A 22,500-nucleotide genomic window follows, 5' to 3' on the forward strand; every position below is an offset into this window, starting at 1 on the left:
GTTCTTTATTTATTTATTTTCTCTGTTTGGGGAAAATTGTCCTTGAACTTTTGGTCCTAATCCTCTTTACCTGTGAATCTTCCTGTTGGAAAAAAAACTTGAAGCACAAAGAAACAAACAAAAAAAAAATTGCACCTTCCACACATTTATAATACATTTCTAAATCATTCAGAAAAGTCTAAAAAATAAACAGAAATAAAGGAACAAATAGTGGTGAATAAAAAAATAAATAATAATAATAATAATAATTATTATTATTATTATTATTGTTGTTGTTGTTGTTGTTATTGTTATTATTATTATTATAAACATGCGTTACATAGATCTTAGGTTTAAGTTTTTTTGGAGAATGTGAAACCCAGAGTAACTCTCAGCCGCTGCAGCGTGGTTAGCAGGACAGATGAAGGGCGGATTAGCATAAATATTAGAATAACTAGCGCGCTTGTGTTTAGCTTGAGTGGCTAAATTTGTCGTTTTTTCTTTTTTTTCCACTTCTGATCAAATGAAAGCTGAGTGAAGGGTAAATTAAAGCGTTTCACGAATTAAACCCTGGTTTTTGTTTTTTTTCTCACCCCGTCTGCTCTGATTGTGTGTGGGAGCTGATGGAGCGAGGCGCTGAACGCCGTTTCCTCTTAACATGAGAAAAAAAAAAGCTGAACTTAATGGTTTCTTCAGTCCAGAGCACAAACAAGTGTGTTTCCATCCACCAGGATTCTATGCTAATATCCAACCTGAGCAGAAAATCAAACAATGCTCTTTATTTGATTCTTTTTTTTTCTCAGTTTTATTGTAGATTGCAGGTGTAGTACACAGATATTTACAAATAACATTTTAAGACTTTTGTTTAGTTCTAAGAAAATTAATTTCTCTTTACATCTAAATTTTTTACACAGATTATTTTACACACAGGTTTCTGACCTGAAACATTAAATCACACACCTGATACATTTCTCTAGTTGCACTGACTCCGCCTACTGTTTTACATTTTCAGGTAAAAAGCATGTGTTCTGTGGGTTGTGTGAAGGACGTGATCCTCTGTAGATCCTGATCAGACTGAATAGACTTTATATTCCTTCTTTTTATTCAGGAGCGGAGGAGGTTCTGCTGCTGGCCCGTCGGACCGATCTGCGCCGGATCTCTCTGGACCTCCCGGATTTCACTGACGTGGTCCTGCAGGTGGGCGATGTCCGTCATGCCATCGCCATCGACTACGACCCGGTTGAGGGGTACGTGTACTGGACGGACGACGAGGTGCGGGCGATCCGGCGATCACGGCTGGACGGAAGCGATGCCCATACGCTGGTGAGCGCGGAGGTGGAGCATCCGGACGGCCTCGCCATCGACTGGATCGCACGGAACCTGTACTGGACCGACACCGGGACCGACCGCATCGAGGTGACGCGCCTCAATGGCTCGGCCAGGAGGATCCTCATCTCTGAAGGACTGAGCGAGCCCAGGGCCATCGTACTCGACCCGGTCAACGGGTTCGTTCGGGTTTTATATTTAATATTTATACGTCTATATTTCTAGATATGTTTTGTTGTTGAATAAAACAAGACTGAACTGCGTAGTTAGAGTTATATATTATATTATAGTTATATATTATAGTTTTTATAACAGCTACCTACATGTTCCAGTAGCAGTGTGCTAGCTCACTAATTTAACTGGTAGTTAGTTAGCTGCTAGTTAACTTTATTCCGAAACTTTTTTTTATTGTTTGCAGGTATGTTTTAACTATAACTATCTTTCTGTCTGTCTGTCTATATGTCTCCCTCTCTCTCTCTCACTCTCTCTCTCTCTCTCTCTCTCTCTCTGTTTCACTCATCCTGTAATGAGTAGAATGATGGATTCAGACTAAAATGTTTGTAATTTTATTATTAATTCTTCTATTAATTCTCTCGTCATTATTTGCTAGCTATCCAAGTTTGTTTAAGATTAAACAGTGACCAATGTTTGGGGACTTCCTATTTCTATTTATTTTCTCTTTTCTGTCATGTTAGCCAGCTAGCTTCCATAGTACACGTTTTTTATTCCATCAGCTCCTTTTTGTTAGGCTACTAGCTAATATTTCTCATGAATAGAACCCTTCTAATCTTCACTGGCCGTATGTTATGTGGGTGGAGGTCAGACAGACTAATATAATAGTGTAGTTATTAATGTGATAGAAAAGTGTGAAAGAATGAAGGATTTTTTGTTTCCGCTGCAGCTACATGTACTGGACGGATTGGGGACAGAAGCCGAAGATCGAGCGCGCTAATCTGGATGGCTCAGAGCGCGTGGTGCTGGTGAACACGTCCCTTGGCTGGCCAAATGGATTAGCTCTGGATCACGCTAGAGGAAAGCTGTACTGGGGAGATGCTAAAACAGACAAGATCGAGGTAAGACTGGACGCTGAAGTTTTATATTAGCTAGCTTTGTTTGGAATTTCTAGCAAACGCGTGGTGTCTATGTGTGTGTATGTGTGCGTGAGTGTGTCTGTGTTTGTGTGTGTGTATGTGTGCATGTGTGTTTGTGTGCGTGAGTGTGTGTGTGCGTGAGTGTGTGTGTGCGTGAGTGTGTGTCTATGTGTGCATGAGTGTGTGTGTGAGAGTGTGTGTGTAATGACGTCTTCTTATGCTAATGCTTTTCTCCTTTTGACTTTAAGAAGTTAGTAATGGTCCCATTTTATTCACAACAACAGGCTACTGTTTACCTTTTTACCCTTTTTCCCTTCTCTGCCTTTTCACCCCATGGGGGAGGGGTGGGGTATATTTGTGGGAAGCAGGCGGGTGCAGGGAAGGGGGGTGGGGCATGTGGGGGAGAGGGAGGGGAATGCAGGGAGGGGGTCCGCCTTTATTTATTGAGTTGAAAACAACATTAAGTCCTGAATGAGGAGGTCTGAAAAAAACTGCCTTCTGGCATCTGGAATGTACCGCATGAGTGACTTTAAATAGACGAGAAGAAACTGTCTCTCTCTCTCTTTATCTTTCTCTGTCTGTCTGTCTCTCTCTCTCTCTCTTTATCTTTCTATCACTGTCTGTCTGCCCCTCTCTCTCTATTTATCTCTCTCTCTCTTTCTATCTTTGTCTGTCAGTCTTTCTCTCTCTCTTTCTCTCTCTCTCTCTCTTTATTTTTTATCTCTATCTATCTATCTATCTATCTATCTATCTATCTATCTATCTATCTATCTATCTATCTATCTATCCATCCATCCATCTGTCTATCTGTCTGTCTGTCTGTCTGTCTGTCTTTCTCTCTCTTGTTCTTTATCTTTCTATCTCAGTCTGTTAGTGAGTGAGCCACTAGATAGGGAGCCTCAGTAGTGCACACTGTGTATCTAGTGCTGGTCTGAAGATCGCTGTGTGAGACACACACACACACACACACACACACACACACACACACACACTGAGTGAAAATAAAAAGAGAAAATCATTTGTACTCAGAATATCTGAAGTTTCAGAGAGAGAGAGAGAGAGAGAGACACACAGGTGAGTGAGAGTGTGTATCATGAGTGTGTATCATCAGTGTGTATCATCAGTGTGTCTCATGAGTGTGTATCCCAGCTGTAGCTCAGGTGAGTAACTGGTCTCTCTGCTGTTCCACGTGATGAATGAAGTATAAAGTGGTGGAGATGTGCTGTGGTGTTGATGAGTGTAGCTGCTGATAAATCAGTGAGGTGTCAGAGGAATAAAACAGTAAGAGAGTAACGGAGACTCCGCCTCCCCGCGGCTCCCGCCTCTTCTTACTCCTCACTTATGCTGAGGTGAAGTCGAACGATTTTGTCTAGAAGTCAAGACATTTAATAAAAATAAGACTGTGGTGAAGTCGGACATTTCTCGTGAAGCGAACTGCTGGAGATGTTCAGAGGAGAGTGAGATCTTTTCACGCCTGTAAAAGTCAAGCAGGAGAAATTCCTGTGTGATGAAATCAGACTCCATTAAATTTAGTACTCTGATGAAACACACACACACACACACACTTGCCCCCTCTCTCTCTCTCTCTCTCTCTGTGTTAGTGGAGATGTAGATAAGGAAGTGAGCGGTGTGTCGTGCCTCGTCTCGGCCCGCGTGTCTAATCGAGGCAGTAAAGAAGAGAAAGGCGCGAGTCAGAGCTCTGAGCCTCCTGCTGACCTTCAAAGCCTCTGAAGTGTTGATCACTTCATCTTAAAACCACAAAATAATGAAATTAAATACTGAAGAGCCTGAATAAATAATAAATCTCTTCACGTGTAAACATTTCGACTTGTAAACTTTTATTCGTTTTACTTTTTTTTTTTTTTTTAAAGGGATGAGAATGAAAAGGGAATCGATCTTTCAGAAAAATGAAAAGGAAAATAAATGAAAAATAAATAGAAGTAAAGTCGGGACAAGTGAAAAGGAAAGATGGCTAGTTTTATTCTGTTCTGATTCATTTGCGTCTTTCTGTTTCTTTTCTGGTTGTTTCAGTAACTTTTGATTAATTAAACTCATTTTATTAAACCTCTCTCTCTCTCTCTCTCTCTCTCCCTCTCTCTCTCTCTGTGTGGAGCGAAGAAGGGAAAGTTGTGGAAGTTCTGCACTCTGTGGCTGTTTAACATTTACAGCTTCCTCTCCCTGAGTCAGGATTTTTTTTTCTCTTTAGTAAATTTAGTGAGACGTTACGTTCGGAGCGAGGGAAAGTAAAACAACATGCAGCATTCTTTCTCTCTCTGTTTTTGCCGTTTGTGAGAAGTAATGCAGCCAGCAGCTGGACTGAGGACAGAAATAAATCAGCCAGTCACCTCCACACTCCTTCCCTCCCTCTCTCTCTCTCTCTCTCTCACTCATTCTCTCTCTCATTTTCTCTATCTCTCCCTCTCCCTCTTTCCCTTGCTCATTCTCTCTCTCTCTCTCTCTCTCTCTCTCCCTCTCTCCCTCCCTTGTTCTGCAGAATTAGAGCAGTGGAAGTCTGGCTGTCCTTTGAAGCTTTTGTGTGCTGTTCCTTCACACAGGGAACAATATGCTGAATTATAACGGCTGTCCATCAGTGTCGCGTTGTTCATCTGACTGTTTACATCCTCACACACCACTAACTGCATCCCAATCCTGTCTCTAATGTGCCCTCGTCCACTTCCCCCTGGTTTAATCCCACTGGAGGATTTGGTAGACTGTGATGGAACGAGCTAACGCTGGCAAAGAAATTCACTTCACTAAATATTTCAGTCTACTGTGGGCGTGTCCCAAACCACATACCCTGCTCACTATTTAAACTCTATCATCCCATCATCAGTCTCCTGTGGTGTTTATGTAGTGAACAGGGTGTGTGGTTTGGGACACGCCCACAGTGGACTGGTGAAACCGTGTAGTGAACAAATTAAACTGACCCTCGTTCACTACATTATCTTGTGCAGTGTAGGGTGTAGAGGTTCTACAACAAACATACATGGGGATATTGTGTAGAGAAGTTTCCTGAAGATGCTGAATGTTTTTCTGATGTTTTGTTTAGGTGATAAACGTGGACGGGTCAAACAGAGCGACCCTGCTGGACGATAAACTGCCGCACATTTTTGGCTTCACGCTGCTGGGTGACTACATCTACTGGAGCGACTGGCAGCGGAGGAGCATCGAGCGTGTTCACACCACCAAGATCACGCGTGAGGTCATCGTCGAGCAGCTGCCTGACCTCATGGGCCTCAAAGCCACCAAAGTCAGCGAGATGTTTGGTAAGGAAACAAAACCACCAACGCCACAGTGTTCAGTGATGTTCACTTGAATGATTCATTCAGATTCACTCACCGAATCATTTAGTTTGATCATGTCGCTGTTTAAGGCAGACAGCTAACAGCGTAAGTGATGAGTTAAAGATTCTCTGATTCAAATACAGAGTCGCTGAACAGCAGAGGAGTGAACTGTGCCATAAACAGAACATTCAGTGATTCAAAAATTTGCTGAATCAACAGGTTTAATCAGGATTCAAAACAGCAACTGAACAGAAACAAATGACTGAAACTGATTCATTCACCCTAGTGACTCGTGTGTGTGTGTGTGTGTGTGTGTTCAGGCACTAATGGCTGCACTGAGTCCAATGGCGGCTGTAGTCACCTTTGCTTCAATGGGCCACGGGGTCTCACGTGCGCGTGCCCGATGGGTCTGGAGCTCCTCAGTGATCTGCGCACATGCGTCGTTCCTGAAGCGTTCCTGCTCTTCACCAACCGCGTCGACATCCGCAGCATCTCGCTGGGAACCAACAGCAACGACGTGGCCATCCCACTCAGTGGCATTAAAGAGGCTTCAGCACTCGACTTTGACTTCGCAGAGAACCGAATCTTCTGGACTGACATTAACACCAAGGTGAGCTCCAGTGTTCACTGTAGATGTGGATGCGAACTGTTTGCTTTCCTGCAGCTAAACGCGATTTGTTCTCTGTGGCAGACGATTAGCCGTGCGTTTATGAACGGCAGCGGTGTGGAGGCAGTGATTGAGTTCGGTCTGGATTATCCTGAGGGAATGGCTGTGGACTGGATGGGCAGGAACATATTCTGGGCCGACACCGGAACCAACCGTATAGAGGTGGCCCGTCTGGACGGTCAGTACCGGCAGGTTCTGGTGTGTAAAGACCTGGACAACCCTCGCTCCCTAGCGCTGGATCCGGCTAACGGGTGAGCATGCATCTTTCACTTCCTGTACACCTCTAGTGAGTGGTGCTGTCTTGAGTGAAGGCAGGTTGCCATGGTTACCCTGTTAGTACCTGCTGACAAACAGCTAGCTATAGATTTTAGGCAAAATGAAGTGTAGTGTCACCCCTCACTGCTGTCAGGTCCTTATTTTCATTCCCTGCTTCATTTTTCCTTCCTTCCCTTTTTTTTCTTTCTGTCTGTCTGTTCTGTTCTATTCCTGTGGCCCGGTTCATTTTTACAGATGTCACTTATCATGCTGTTGCGTCTGCAGTAATGATAATAATATAAATCTAATATTTTTTTTTCTTCTCGGTTGGTTAAAGTGTAAAGAGTAAAGTTTACAGGTGTACAGTACCAGTGTGTGTGTGTGTGTGTGTGTGTGTGTGTGTTTAAACGTCAGGATTTTAGCGGTTATGTAATCACACACTCTAAATGACTTTATGTCTTCATATCTTTCTAGAAGACTCACTCATTCCTCCAGGCCATGGTTCTTTACTTGTGTGTGTGAGCGTGTGTGTGTGTGTGTGTGGCCGCATGTTTCGACACGCCATGGCCACAGTGTGTGTCTGTAAGAGAGAAGACACTCCCTCCAGCAGCCAGAACACATTCCTGTGGTTTAAGGCTCTGGTTCTACACACACACACACACACACACTGTTCTAATGCAGCTGTCAGAGCACCACTGTGTGACTGTGACTTTCTAGTGTCTCTATGAGAACCTGTGTTCTACAGGTTCTACAGGCTTTCACACAGTTAGCATCGTGCTAGCATCTGTGCTGGTCTCTGTGTGAAGGTGCCTGAAGCCGCTTATCAACAGGCAGGCCTTTATTTATTTATATAGTTCTTTCTTTCTTTCTTTCTTTCTTTCTTTCTTTCTTTCTTTCTTTCTTTCTTTCTTTCTTTCTTTCTTTCTTTCTTTCTTTCTTATTTCTCCTAAAATTCATTATTTTAATGATATTATTTTTGAACTTTTCCTTTAACACATTAGTGCAGACACAGTCTATTTAAAATATTAAATATATTTTATTATTAATATTTTATTCTTATTTTTATTTGATTCTACATTGTTGTTTTTATTATTGTTGTTGTTCTTCTTCATCATCTTCTGCTTATTATTATTCAGTTTAGTTGTATTTCTTCTTGAATGATTGTTGATGTAGGTATATGTACTGGACGGAGTGGGGGGGTCGTCCCCGTATCGGCTGCGCTCACATGGACGGCAGCAACATCATCACTCTGGTGGATAAAGTGGGCCGAGCCAACGGTCTGACCATCGACTACATGGATCAGAGACTGTACTGGACCGACCTGGACACGTGCATGATCGAGTCCACCAACATGCAGGGTGTGTGTTTATTTCACTTAAAAACAAATAAACAAATAAATAAATAAATAGTCTACAATAAAAATGATGATGTCACCAAAATGAATCTGTTTATTAAAATATGCTATTTAATTATTCCAATGAACACAATCAAATGATTTAGCATGTGTCAACAAGGTAAATAATAATAATATCTAATTAAAATACTATTACTTCTACTGCTAATAATGATGATGTTGAGAGATAATGTAAAGATGAAGAAGATGATCATGTTGAAGAGGAAGATTATGAGGATGGTTGTGGCGTTTGTGGTTCTTCAGGTCAGCAGCGTGAGATCATAGCTGATGATCTCCCACACCCCTTCGGTCTGACTCAGTACCGAGACTTTATCTACTGGACCGACTGGAAACAGCGCAGTATCGAGCGAGCGGATAAGCGGAGCGGTCAGAACCGGACTCTGGTGCAGGGACAGCTGGAGTACGTCATGGACATCCTGGTGTTCCACTCGTCACGACAGGATGGATCTAACCAGTGCTCACACAACAACGGCCACTGTGCTCACCTGTGTCTGGCCTCTCCGTCAGGGGCTCAGTGTCGCTGCGCATCACACTACACACTGCAGCCCAATGGACACAACTGCAGCTGTAAGTAACACACACACACACACATACACACTACACACTGCAGCTGTGAGTAACACACACACACATACAGCTGCTTTCAGTTACACACACAGACGCGCACACTACTCACAAGAATACACTTCAGCCCAACAGACACAATCGAAGCTGTATATCTCTCTCTCCCTCTCTCTCTCTCTCTCTCTCTCTCTCCCTCCCCCCAGCTCCCTCCAGTTTCCTGTTGTTCAGTCAGAAGAGTTCTATCAGTCGGATGGTTTTGGGAGAGCAGAGTCCGGATATGATTTTGCCGATCCACGTGTTTAGGAATCTGCGAGCGATCAGCTTCGACCCCCTGAAGAGATTCATCTACTGGATTGACGGGAAGCAGAGCATCCGCAAGGCCAGAGACGACGGCTCTCAGGTACGCAGCCCACTGACCTCTGACCTCTTGTACCGGTGCACTGTTCAGGAGACTTAACAGCTCAGGTGTTCCATTGCTTCTAGTGACCTTTAACTGCTCAGGTAACTCTAATCTAGTCATGACTGAACACACTATAGTGACCTTTGACCCCATAGGTAACACACATAATCACCTTGGAAGCTTTGTTAGTGACCTCTGACCTTCCATGAGACCAAACAGCTAGTACTCTTTTAGTTACCATGACTAAAATGGACTAAACCTCTCTGTCTGACTGCTAAGGTATCCTAGCTAGCATTTTAGTGACTGATGTGACATTAAGCTAGGTGTACGTCCATATTAATTTCCTCCATCAGCAGAAATCCTAGTTTTTGAAGACTGATATGAAACTGTGTGTGTGTGTGTGTCAGGCGATGACCGTGGTATCCCCGAGCCCCACACAGCCTCTCAAACAGCCGCACGATTTGAGTGTTGATCCGTTCAGCCGCACGGTGTACTGGACCTGTGAGAACACCAACACCATCAATGTGCAGCGCATGGACGGACAGATCGTCGGGGAAGTGTTGAGAGACGACGTCGACAAACCCCGAGCCATCGTCGTCAACGCAGAGAAAGGGTGAGCACTGACGGGAAATCAAAAGGAATTCAAAGTATAACCCGCGCTACTGTCAGAGCTCCTGTTCTGGAGAATTAATCAACACCTGACCACCAGTCAGCGTCCAGTAACACCGGTACAGTTCACATGCTTCTGATTTGCACTTGTCTGGGTGAAGTGACGTTAGCGAGCAGGTCATCAGTCCCTCTCTGAAGCATCAGGGCTGTTTATCTGCTGCAGCTTCACACACATCTGCAACGAGAAAACTGACCCAGCAGCACAGGACAGCCAGATCACTGAAGAATAAAACACTTTCTCTTTCCATCAAATCTCATTCACATTACAGATTTCAGATGATTGTTTGCCCCGATTTATTAAAAATGAAAGACATGTCTAAACCTTGCCCAGTGTGGTAATAAAACTTTTGTTGATTTTCAAACATGCGTGCAAACGGCATAAAAAAAAGAGTTAAAAAAAATAAATAAAAAACGCCATCTGTTAGTAATTCGGCTATTTGTGCTCTTTCTCTCGCCAAGTCTGCAATGTAAACCGTATAACAGATCAGAGTGAAAGATCACAGAGATGGACAGCGTTAGCCGAACATTCGAGAAGCTTCTACTCCCTCGAGCTGAAACGTTTCCACACACGGAGTAGAACGATGTCCATCATACGAATGCTACATCAGAGGATTAGATCAGGATTCTGGTGTTGCCAGACCTTCACCATAAAATTGCGACAAAAACTGACCTCACAGTCTGATTCTCACGAGTCCTGGACTGGTCCTGGAATCATGATATCATCACTGAACACATTCACAAACAGGAAGGCTGTTTTTACTTGAAAATTAACAGTAGCTCCATCTCACTCCATAGCCACGCCCCTCATTTAAGTATTTACCTGATAAAATCTGGTGAGGATGAGTGAGTAATATTCTACTTCCTTTCCACAGCTACATGTACTTCACTACGCTGCAGGATCGCTCGGCCAAGATCGAGGGCGCATCTCTGGACGGGACGGAGCGCGAGTCTCTGTTCACGACTGGTTTGATCCGGCCTGTGGCGCTCGCTCTGGATAACAAACTGGGCAAGCTGTTCTGGGTAGACGCAGATCTGAAACGCATCGAGAGCAGTGACCTGTCCGGTGAGTGAGTCTACACTACACTCCGTTGGGGCGCTCATACACCACGCCTCTGTGTCAGGGTGGCTCTGATGAACTGCGTCAGCGGTGGGCGTATTATGTTTACGTAGCGTGTAAGTGGACTTCGGTACCAGAATGTGATCTGTTTGGCTAGTTATTTAGCTGATACTAGCTACGTGCATTGTCATGGTTACAGTGCACAATCAGAGCTTCATATATAATGAAAAGCACTGCAGCAAGTGTATAAAATGCTGAACGTTGCACAAAAATGTGCAAACATTGTGAGAGAGTGGCCTTTTTTTTGTTGCAGTTGTTATTTTGTCGTTATTGTGATGCTGTAACACTTTATGACATGTTTATTACACAAACTCACTCAAACAAGGCCAATACAATACCGGATATTAATACATCACCAGACGCTCGTGTCTGTGTGTGTGTGTGAGAATCTGGTTGTAATTAGTCGATACGTGAGCTCTGTTGCATGTGAACTCGTCTCGCTCTTTTGGCACCGGACGCTTTGTTTCAGCTACATTTCCAATTTTGTGTGTCTCTGTGTGTGTGTGTGTGTGTGTGTGTGTGTGAGAGAGAGAGAGAGAGAGAGAGAGAGAGATAAATAACCTCTCTGTTGAGATTGTGATCTCTCTCCCGGGCCGTCAGTCAGGAAATAAAACAGACGCAGCAGAGACACAGAGATTTCCATCAGCACTCACACGGCTGCGGAAGGGAAAGGCTCAGAGTTATTTACATTTAAATACCTAAATAATCCAACAAATAAAATAATGAAATAAAAGTAATAATATCTATAATACGGATTAAACAATTTGAAGGAAATATTTTTTTGTATAGTGGGAAATGTAGCTTATTAAAATACCATTGATTAAATAAATAAATAAATAAATAAATAAATAAATAAATAATAGTTTTAGACTGCAAACAAAATCTGAAAAGAAACAAGTAATCTTTGCGCATCATATAAAATTGTTTTTAAAAACATATACTTAAATTTAAAATGTGTAGTTGAAAGTTTTTAAGATGTAGTAAATAATAATAATAATAATAGTAATGTGGTGAAAATATCAATTTATTCTTTGAGACTACAGTAAAAAGTGCATCAGTTTTGTTTCTGCGCCTCCTGGAGGTCGTTATTAGTCATTACATCAGTAACGCTAACTCTACAGCATTATACTGATATACTGTGTGTGTGTGTGTGCGAGAGACTGTATGTGTGAGTGTGTATTTCACTCATCTTCAGTTCCCTCTCATCTCCTGGACAGCTTTAGTAGTTGATTATCGATGCTGGTGTCAGACGGAGAAGTGCAGCTGATTTATCTCATCTCTCAGTTTTGTCTGTTTCTGAAGCCAGCTGGCTGAACTGTAGAGAGATTTCAGAAAAAAAAACTTGTATCAGAAAAGCTCTAAAAGAGACTTTAACCCTGAGTTCACTGTATGTTCTGTCTCTACATACACACACAACAAATCCACACACTCGTCTCTAAACATCCCTCACACTCATCCTGTGACATGTACACTCACACTGTTTACAGCGTAGTTCTAATTTACTGTTAGATACAAAATGTACCCCAATAGCTGAACTGTACACCCCGCTACTGTTACACAAACACTACACTGTTACACTAAAACTGTTACACTGTTACACAAACACTACACTGTTACACTAACACTGTTACACAAACACTACACTGTTACACTAACACTGTTACACAAACACTACACTGTTACACTGTTACACAAACACTACACTGTTACACTAACACTATTACACTGTTACACAAACACTACACTGTTACACTAACACTGTTACACTGTTACACAAACACTACACTGTTACACTGTTACACAAACACTACACTGTTACACTAACACTATTACACTGTTACACAAACACTACACTGTTACACTAACACTGTTACACTGTTACACAAATACTACACTGTTACACTAACACTGTTACACTGTTACACAAACACTACACTGTTACACTAAAACTGTTACACTGTTACACAAACACTACACTGTTACACAAACACTACACTGTTACACTAAAACTGTTACACTGTTACACAAACACTACACTGTTACACTAACACTACACTGTTACACTAACACTGTTACACTGTTACACAAACACTACACTGTTACACTAACACTATTACACTGTTACACAAACACTACACTGTTACACTAACACTGTTACACTGTTACACAAACACTACACTGTTACACTAACACTGTTACACTGTTACACTAACACTACACTGTTACACTAAAACTGTTACACTGTTACACAAACACTACACTGTTACACTAACACTACACTGTTACACTAACACTGTTACACAAACACTACACTGTTACACTAACACTACACTGTTACACTGTTACACTAACAGTACACTGTTACACAAATACTACACTGACACTAACTCTACACTGTTACACTGTTACACTAACACTACACTGTTACACAAATACTACACTGACACTAACTCTACACTGTTACACTCACACTACACTGTTACACTGCTACACTAACACTACACTGTTACACAAATACTACACTGACACTAACTCTACACTATTACACTAACACTACACTGTTATACTAACTCTACACTGTTACACTAACACTACACTGTTACACTAACACTACACTGTTATACTAACTCTACACTGTTACACTCACACTACACTGTTACACTGTTACACTAACACTACACTGTTACACAAATACTACACTGACACTAACTCTACACTATTACACCCACACTACTCTGTTACACTGTTACACTAACTCTACACTGTTACACTAACACTACACTGTTACACTAACACTACACTGTTACACAAATACTACACTGACACTAACTCTACACTGTTACACTAACACTACACTGTTACACAAATACTACACTGACGCTAACTCTACACTGTTACACTAACACTACACTGTTACACAAATACTACACTGTTACACAAATACTACACTGACACTAACTCTACACTGTTACACTAACACTACACTGTTACACTAACACTACACTGTTACACAAATACTACACTGACACTAACTCTACACTGTTACACTAACACTACACTGTTACACAAATACTACACTGACACTAACTCTACACTGTTACACTCACACTACACTGTTACACTGTTACACTAACACTACACTGTTACACAAATACTACACTGACACTAACTCTACACTCTTACACTAACACTACACTGTTACACTAACACTACACTGTTACACTAACACTACACTGTTACACAAATAATACACTGACACTAACTCTACACTGTTACACTAACACTACACTGTTACACTAACACTACACTGTTACACAAATACTACACTGACACTAACTCTACACTCTTACACTAACACTACACTGTTACACTAACACTACACTGTTACACTAACACTACACTGTTACACAAATAATACACTGACACTAACTCTACACTGTTACACTAACACTACACTGTTACACAAATAATACACTGACACTAACTCTACACTGTTACACTAACACTACACTGTTACACTAACACTACACTGTTACACAAATACTACACTGACACTAACTCTACACTCTTACACTAACACTACACTGTTACACTAACACTACACTGTTACACTAACACTACACTGTTACACTAACACTACACTGTTACACAAATAATACACTGACACTAACTCTACACTATTACACTAACACTACACTGTTACACTAACACTACACTGATACATTAACTCTACACTGTTACACTAACACTACACTGTTACACTAACACTACACTGATACATTAACTCTACACTGTTACACTAACACTACACTGTTACACTAACACTACACTGATACATTAACTCTACACTGTTACACTAACACTACACTGTTACACTAACACTACACTGATACATTAACTCTACACTGTTACACTGATTTAGGGTTGATTTTATCTTGACTTATGATTTTTTTAATCAAATTTACGGTCTATAGTTTGCTCTTGACATCATTCTCCTGCTTTGTTTTCCATTCATCTCGTTGTTTCTGCTCTAGGAGCCAATCGGATTGTCCTCCAGGACTCTAACATCCTGCAACCGGTCGGTCTGACTGTTCTCGGAGATCACCTGTATTGGATTGATAAGCAGCAGCAGATTATCGAGCGTGTGGATAAGCGCACTGGGGACAAGAGGACTCGGATTCAGGGACGGATTCAGTCTCTGACCGGAATTCATGCTGTGGAGCTGATAGAGACGGACGAGTTCTGTACGGTTCACACATCACACTCCGGTTACTGATACCATACAGTTACTGTAAATGCATACGGACTGTTGATTTGTTGGGCTGCTGTTGTGTGTCTATAATATTCTGGAGTTTTTTATTCTTAAATAGTGCACACTAAGTAGATGTGATTTCCTCCTCAGCTTCCCATCCTTGTGCCCGTGACAACGGAGGATGCTCACACATCTGCATTGCTAAGGGAGACGGGACTCCGCGATGCTCGTGCCCCATACACCTGGTACTGCTGCAGAACCTGCTCAGCTGTGGAGGTGTGCTTTACACACACACACACACACACTCAGGTCTATTTATTTATTTCTTAGTTTGTATCCTCAAAAAAATGTTATATCAAACAGATTGTATGTATGTTAATTAGAGAGCTGAGGGGTGGGGCTAAAACTGCTCAATTTATGACAGTTATGACAGAATCTCATGAAATGAGACGTAGGATACAAACCGAATGTTAATGATAATACTAAGGCATCGCTTATAAACCGTTAAAAAGATAACGCTGAGTGTTTGATGTTACACATTTACCACCCTTGCTATTTTTATAATTCACGAAAATGAAAGTCAGCAGAACTGAGATTCTTAGCAAACTTGACGGAGGAAGTGAGCGGATTTGTACTGTAAGGAGTTAACATTGTTGTTTCGTTTTTTGTGAACCCTCAGACCCACCCACATGCTCGGCGGATCATTTCACGTGTGCGACAGGCGAGATCGACTGCATCCCGATGACGTGGCGGTGTGACGGTATTGCCGAGTGTGCTGACCACAGCGACGAAATGAACTGCCCCGTGTGCTCTGAGCAGCAGTTTCAGTGTCACGGTGGGCAGTGTCTTGATGCTAAGCTGCGCTGCAACGGAGAACAGGACTGCACTGACGGATCTGACGAACTCGACTGCCACAGTATGACCGCTCACATGTCCACTGTCACGTGACTACTTATAGATGTTACATTTGCAGAAGTTCAGTACGCTCAAGCACACACTAAAAAACCCACTTTTTTAAAAGATTAATATCAGAAAAATAATGTTGATAGCACTAATCCCACACATACACAGCTTATAGCTAAACTGTCTAGTGAGTGAAATGAAAGTTAATAGGATGGAAGCTAATTTATCTACAAAGTGACAGATAACCTAGTGAGTGAAATAAAATGCTAATCCCGCTACTGAGTGCACTACTTGCTCAAACTTCTTCATTTTCCGATGCTCAGACAGACAGATGCCAAAAGTGTGTGCGTGTGTGTGTGTTTTTCCAGCCATCTGCATGCCCAATCAGTTCCGCTGTAAAAATAATAAATGCATCTCGAAGAAGCAGCAGTGCGACTCGTACCCCGACTGCTCAGATGACTCGGACGAGCTTTTCTGCGGTGAGTGATGTCACACCTCAGCAGCCAGTTGGCTTTCAAATGGAGTCTTTTTATTATATATTCCTCTCTCTCTCTGTGTCTCTGTCTCACAGATTTCTCACCAGCCAGTGGTGACGAGCACCACACCAACACCATCGGGCCGGTGATAGGAATCATCCTGTCGGTGTTCGTGCTGGGCGGGATATGCTTTGTGTGTCAGCGTGTTGTGTGTCGCCGCTACAAAGGGCCAAGCGGGGGATTCCCTCATGATTACATCACTGGGACCGCCCACGTCCCACTGAACTTCATCAGCACCAATAATACGCAACACGCTAACTGTACAGGTACACACACACACACACACACTAGCCACAACTCCACCACAACTGTGTGTGTGTTAGTAGTACACACAGACAGGGTGGATTGATGCACTTGACCTTGCTTATATTTTATTGTGTGAAGAGACTGTAGCTGTTATATACATATAACATGTTACATGATAAATATAACAGAATGTGTGTGTGTGTGTGTAGGTATATCTTGTGGGAAATCAATCGTGAGCTCAGTCAGTCTGATGGGTAGCAGTAGCAGTGGAGCTCCTCTATACGACAGGAACCATGTGACTGGAGCTTCATCCAGCAGCTCATCCAGCACCAAAGCTGCCTTTTACCCACAGGTTAATCATCACACTATATTACAACCAGAATTACAACAACTCCCCCAGCAACCCCCCACAACAACCCCAGCCCAACACCCCCAGCAACCCCCTCAACAACGCCCACCACAACCCCAGCCCAAGTCCCCCAGCAACCCTCTCAACAACCTGCAACCCCCACAACAACCCCAGCCCAGCTTTCCTAGCAACCCCCTCAACAACTCCTTCAACAACTCCATCAACTACCCTCTCAGCAACTCCCTCAACAACTCCCTGAGCAACCCCCTCAACAACAACTCCCTGAACACCCCTCCCCAACAACCCCCTCAAAAACTCCCTCAACAACTCCCTCAAAAACCCCCTTAATAACTCCTTCAACCACCCCCCAGCAACTCCCTCAGCAACTTCCTCAATACCCCCTCAACAACCCCCTCAGAAATTCCTTCAACAACCCCCTCAAAAACTCCCTGAACAACCCCCTGAACAACCCCCCAACAACTCCCTCAAAAACCCCCTTAATCACTCCCTCAACCACCCCCCAGCACCTCCCTTAGCCACTTCCTCAATACCCCCCCAACAACCCCCTCAGAAGTTCCTTCAATAACCCCGTCAAAAACTCCCTGAACAACCCCCTGAACAACCCCCCAACAACCCCCTCAACAACTCCCTCAACAACCCCTTCAGCAACTCCCTCAACAACTCCCTCAACAACCCCTTCAGCAACTCCCCCAACTACCCCCTCAACAACTCCCTCAAAAACTCCTTCAATAACTCCCTCAACAACCCCTTCAGCAACTCCCTCAACAACTCCCTCAACAACCCCTTCAGCAACTCCCTCAACAACCCTACCACAACTCCCCCAACTACCCCCTCAACAACCCCCTCAAAAACTCCCTCAACAACTCCCCCAATAGTTTGGATTGTATTTAGTGTGTAAGGTGATTTTATGTTCATGTTTTAAGGTTTTATTTTTTATTTGTGTACAGATTCTGAATCCTCCCCCATCACCAGCTACAGATCGCTCACTCTATAACACTGAAGTGTTTTATTCATCCAACAGCCCGTCGACAACCAGGTCTTACAGGTAACACACACACACACACACAAAAGCTCAGTTTTATTTTGGGTTTTATTTACTGACTATTATGGAACTTTTCATTGTGCTATGTTTATCTCCATCCATTTTAAGACTGACTTATTCAACATTGCATTTTCATTGCTTGCTCTTTTCACTTGTCTCCTTGTCTGGAACTGAAAGTTTAAAATGGAGAACAATAAAATGTAGATGAGGTTTAACAGTGTGTGTCAGAGGAGCCACACCTTGAGGGTTTTTTATTGAAGTTATTAAGTCCCTAGCACAGGCACAGGTAAATGTTGCCGTTGCCTACTAATGATGCCGTTTGGCCATGCCCCTTGTAACAAGCACTTAAAATAAAGAGCTAAACAATCAGTGTGTATTAGAATGAGGTGTGTGTAGTACACATGGCGTGTTTAGTGTGATGAGTGTGTAGGTCATGAAGCCGCACTCAGAGATTCATGTGAATTGATTAGAACTGTTACAGATGTTCTGTGGTAATATTTCATATGATTTAACCCCCGATCCTGTTTACCCTGCCCCCTTCTCTCTAGGCCTTATGTGGTACGGGGCGGTGCTCCACCCACCACGCCCTGCAGCACAGATGTGTGTGACAGCGATTACACGCCAAGTCGGTGGAAGAGTAATAAGTACTACATGGAGGTGAACTGGGACTCAGAGCCGTGTCCACCACCACCCACCCCACGCAGCCACTACATGTCCGCCGAGGAGAGCTGTCCGCCATCACCCTCCACCGAGCGCAGTTACTTCCACCTGTGTCCACCCCCACCCTCACCCTGCACAGACTCATCCTGACCACACACGCACACACACACACTTGAAGCCAAGTGGGCATGTTTTATTTTCCCTCACTCAGAAAAAAAACCAAAAAGACGTTATTTTTTAAAGCGGATATGTTGTACATATGTATAATAAAGTAAATAATAATGATAACAATAATAATAATAATAATAATAATAATAGTAATAATAATGACGTTGCCGTCACCGTCATGGCGACGTGTCCCGCCGATTGTTCTCTATGTGAATTTTTACGAATTACGAAGCGTATGTTTGGCTAGTTCTGTTTACCAAAAGTGTGTTTGCTGCTATTGTACATAATCCTTTAATCCGAATAATGATGAAAACAGCCGGCAAAGTCACGCCTCTACACATGTATATACGTGTACACACACACATACACACACACATATCTATCTATCTATCTATCTATCTATCTATATATATATATATATATATATATATATATATATATATATATATATATATATATATATACATACATACACATGGAAATTAAATGGAAATCACCAGCAAGCCACACCCATATGGCTGTAGCTTGCTGGTGAAATCGTAGTATCGTGATAGTGCTAATGTTTTAATTGTACTGTTATTGAGCTCAAAGCAATGTTTCAGCTTCACTTGTGTAAAATATCATATTCGAATATAAAACACGGCTCATGTAAGAGAGGAAAAACATCATGACTAAACGTCTGAGCTCACAGCCGAGAGCTGATTACTGCATCAAACATAAAAAAGTCCGGCTGTCAATCAAGTCATTAGCCACGCCCTGCTACATATTTTCAATGAGTTATATAATATTACGGAATATTAAAGTGAAGGGAACTGTTAGTACTGATAGAAATGAGTTTGACGTGTAAACTAGATTTATTTTCCAAACATGGATGTAAATATATTATCACAGGACAGGAGGCTGTGACCATATAAGGGAAGTGAAGAGTAAACCAGGACATCTGTTTTCTCTCTAAGCCAATTGGATTAACAGATGAGAATTAAAAAGAAATGAAAGCAGCTCCTGGTTGCCTGCTCAGACGTCTCGAGCCAGTCGTGTTAGCTTCCGTTAGCGTGTGGCCTGTTAGCATGTGTCAGAAACTCTGGACTCGTTATGGGGGGGGGGGATGCTCAGCTTTAATAAGGAGGAGATTTTAGTTTTAGTTTAGTTTTACTTTAAAAAATTCCATCTTACTCTTGCCCTTGAAATGAACTAACAGTGTATTTCACCTGTCTTAGCGCATGTAGTCCGTGTCCTTGTGTTTATAGAAGAACATTGTGTTGATTTTTACATGAAGCACTTAGATTTGAAAAGTGTCTGGATCTTTCAGGATGCCGTGAGCCAACATTAAAGTGTCACATCACCATAAAGTGCCGAACTGTTAAAGATGCTGAGGATCCACACATGCAGTGTGTTTCACTTCCAACCGCCACTGATGATGTCACAAAACTGACCAATCAGCAGCTCTTTAAACTCTAAATTCATTCTCTCTCTCTATCCCCCCCCCCCTCTCTCTCTCTCTCTCACACACACACACACACACACACACATAGGGCTACCTTCTCTTCCTCACTGCTGTTCACTACAGCACTTTCTGCTGTCTTTTCTTATCTTTTATGTTTAAAGCTTTCTTTCTTTCTTTATCATTCTTTTCAATTTTCTCGAGACCTCTGTGGAGGTCTAACGTTTTTTTTCCCTGGTTGTGATTGACTTCATCTCTGAAGCTGAAAGCAGCACTGCCTCATTAGCTCATTAATTAATTAATTAATTAACCGATTAACGTCTCATCCAGGTTGTCTTTAAGCCCTGAATGTGACCGAATCACGTCTTTTGGACTTTGTGACGCCTCTTTTCGCTCTGTTTAATCGTTCTGTGATTGTTTTTTTTTCTTGTTAAATGTAGTGTGTGTATGTGCAGCTTCCACACTGCCACCGAGCTTCAGATCAGCGTTTTAATGTACAGATGCCTCATGTAATGCACATTTGTGATGATTTGATTTTTTTTCTATCAAATACATTTTTATATATAATAAAGGTTCTATTTTACGGAGCGTCAGCCTCTCGTGCTATTTCTTAATAAAATGGCGTAATGTAGTCAATTTACTGTTTCATTTTTCAGGCTTTTACTGCACTCATCTGGTCAAAACATGAAACATTTCATCAGATCAGTTTATTTTTTTAATTACATCAAGGCCACAGAGCCAAACCACACAAGAGAATCACTCGATTATTAAATATAATATAATATAATATAATATAATATAATATAATATAATATAATATAATATAATATAATATAATATAATATAATAATAAAATATTTATAATAATAAAATAATTAAAAGTTTAAATGCTACAGAAATTTTAGTGCTCGGATACAAAAGCTAGTGTCTGCTAGCAAGACAAGAAGATTACTATTTTATCTTTAAAACATTTATTCTGGAAAACATTTTCATTCTGGGATTTTTTTTCGCAGCCAGAATGAAATAATCTATTATTTGATTTTTGACTTTTTAATAATTTAAGACTAAAGTTTGAGATTTCCTCTATGCAGACTGTTTTCTTTTTCTTTAAATAGTTTTTTATAATAGTAATACTACAACTACTACTGCTACTAAAAATAATAATAATAGTAAAAAAATAATAAAAATAATATAATAATAATAATAGTCAAAAATAAATATATAAAAAAATAATAGTAGTAGTAGTAGTAGTAATAATAATAATAATAATAATAATAATAATAATAATAATAATAATAATAATAATATACATTGTCCCTTTTGTATCTATTAATTTTTTGTCCTCCTTCTTTATCCTAGACGTAAGATGTAAGACAAGGTTAACTCTGCTTTAAACCTGAACTGGGCGGGACCTGGCTGTTCATTGGTCAGCTCCCGTGTCAATCTCAATGACGTCACACTGTTGCTAGGGCGTTGCAAAATAAGCAAAAGGAAAAAAAACAGTCCGAGTGAATTCGAAACCGAGCATCGACGAAGCTTTAACCTGAAGCTACAGCGATTTTTGCAGCCCGGTGGATGGATTGGTGAAGCGGATTCACTGTAAACGTCATGACTGGCGCTCGAGCAGAAATCGGTAAGATATTTTTCTCGCGCGATCAATGAAAGACGTTAGTTTTAATGCGGTTTAGTTTTTATTCTACCAAGGCGGGTCGTTGCGCGGTGATTAAAATTGTAACAGCCAATGAGAACTAGGATTTCTTTACCAACCGGGATTCTTATTGGTGCTTAACAATGTGGGCGTATCCCACGTACGATTTTGTCTCTGACAAAAAACGCGTTTGCGCTCAAACACACCTTCTATGCAGCGTTCTTTCTTATATGACTCCGTATGCGATGTTATTTTTGTTTAGTTAACAATGTCAACATTTGACTCGCCTGGATGTGTTTTTAAAGCGTTAGAATGGACATGCCTGTAGACCAATCAGCTTCCAGAACGAGGTTTGATTGGCACCACGGTAGCCGTGCTGTGGGGGGAAGGAGGTTGACGACGCCGCCATCTTGAAAAGTGCCGTCTTGATGGTGTAGCTATCTATATTTTTTGGCGCCTGTCAGAATC

At 41.7% G+C, this 22,500-nt stretch overlaps 2 protein-coding genes across 7 annotated transcripts in view; both read left to right on the forward strand.

Annotated features, from left to right (window-relative positions):
* The window catches only part of lrp5 (low density lipoprotein receptor-related protein 5), a 41,039-nt gene extending 20,067 nt beyond the window's left edge, over positions 1-20,972 (forward strand). Inside the window, exons 7-24 of the mRNA XM_058396874.1 lie at positions 1,088-1,484; positions 2,207-2,378; positions 5,446-5,662; positions 6,001-6,290; positions 6,372-6,598; positions 7,776-7,960; positions 8,260-8,583; positions 8,784-8,980; positions 9,388-9,593; positions 10,522-10,712; positions 14,801-15,010; positions 15,169-15,294; positions 15,698-15,934; positions 16,290-16,400; positions 16,493-16,723; positions 16,913-17,055; positions 18,021-18,118; positions 18,664-20,972. Coding sequence (XP_058252857.1) covers positions 1,088-1,484; positions 2,207-2,378; positions 5,446-5,662; positions 6,001-6,290; positions 6,372-6,598; positions 7,776-7,960; positions 8,260-8,583; positions 8,784-8,980; positions 9,388-9,593; positions 10,522-10,712; positions 14,801-15,010; positions 15,169-15,294; positions 15,698-15,934; positions 16,290-16,400; positions 16,493-16,723; positions 16,913-17,055; positions 18,021-18,118; positions 18,664-18,925 — 3,824 coding nt within the window. The 3' untranslated portion in view covers positions 18,926-20,972. The remainder of the gene's footprint in view (positions 1-1,087; positions 1,485-2,206; positions 2,379-5,445; positions 5,663-6,000; positions 6,291-6,371; positions 6,599-7,775; positions 7,961-8,259; positions 8,584-8,783; positions 8,981-9,387; positions 9,594-10,521; positions 10,713-14,800; positions 15,011-15,168; positions 15,295-15,697; positions 15,935-16,289; positions 16,401-16,492; positions 16,724-16,912; positions 17,056-18,020; positions 18,119-18,663) is intronic.
* Positions 20,973-21,861: 889 nt separating this feature from the next.
* The window catches only part of ppp6r3 (protein phosphatase 6, regulatory subunit 3), a 20,930-nt gene continuing 20,291 nt past the window's right edge, over positions 21,862-22,500 (forward strand). For 2 of the 6 annotated variants that reach the window (XM_058396924.1, XM_058396925.1), the window contains exon 1: positions 22,268-22,500. This exon is cut by the window's right edge and continues 133 nt beyond it. The gene's annotated coding sequence lies outside the window, so the exon portion shown is untranslated. Of the gene's footprint in view, positions 22,018-22,267 lie in introns of those variants that run through there. The other 4 variants (XM_058396921.1, XM_058396926.1, XM_058396922.1 and 1 more) reach the window with 3 other exon arrangements.

The sequence above is a fragment of the Hemibagrus wyckioides genome, linkage group LG08 (assembly GCF_019097595.1).
Source record: "Hemibagrus wyckioides isolate EC202008001 linkage group LG08, SWU_Hwy_1.0, whole genome shotgun sequence".
Classification (NCBI taxonomy): domain Eukaryota; kingdom Metazoa; phylum Chordata; class Actinopteri; order Siluriformes; family Bagridae; genus Hemibagrus; species Hemibagrus wyckioides.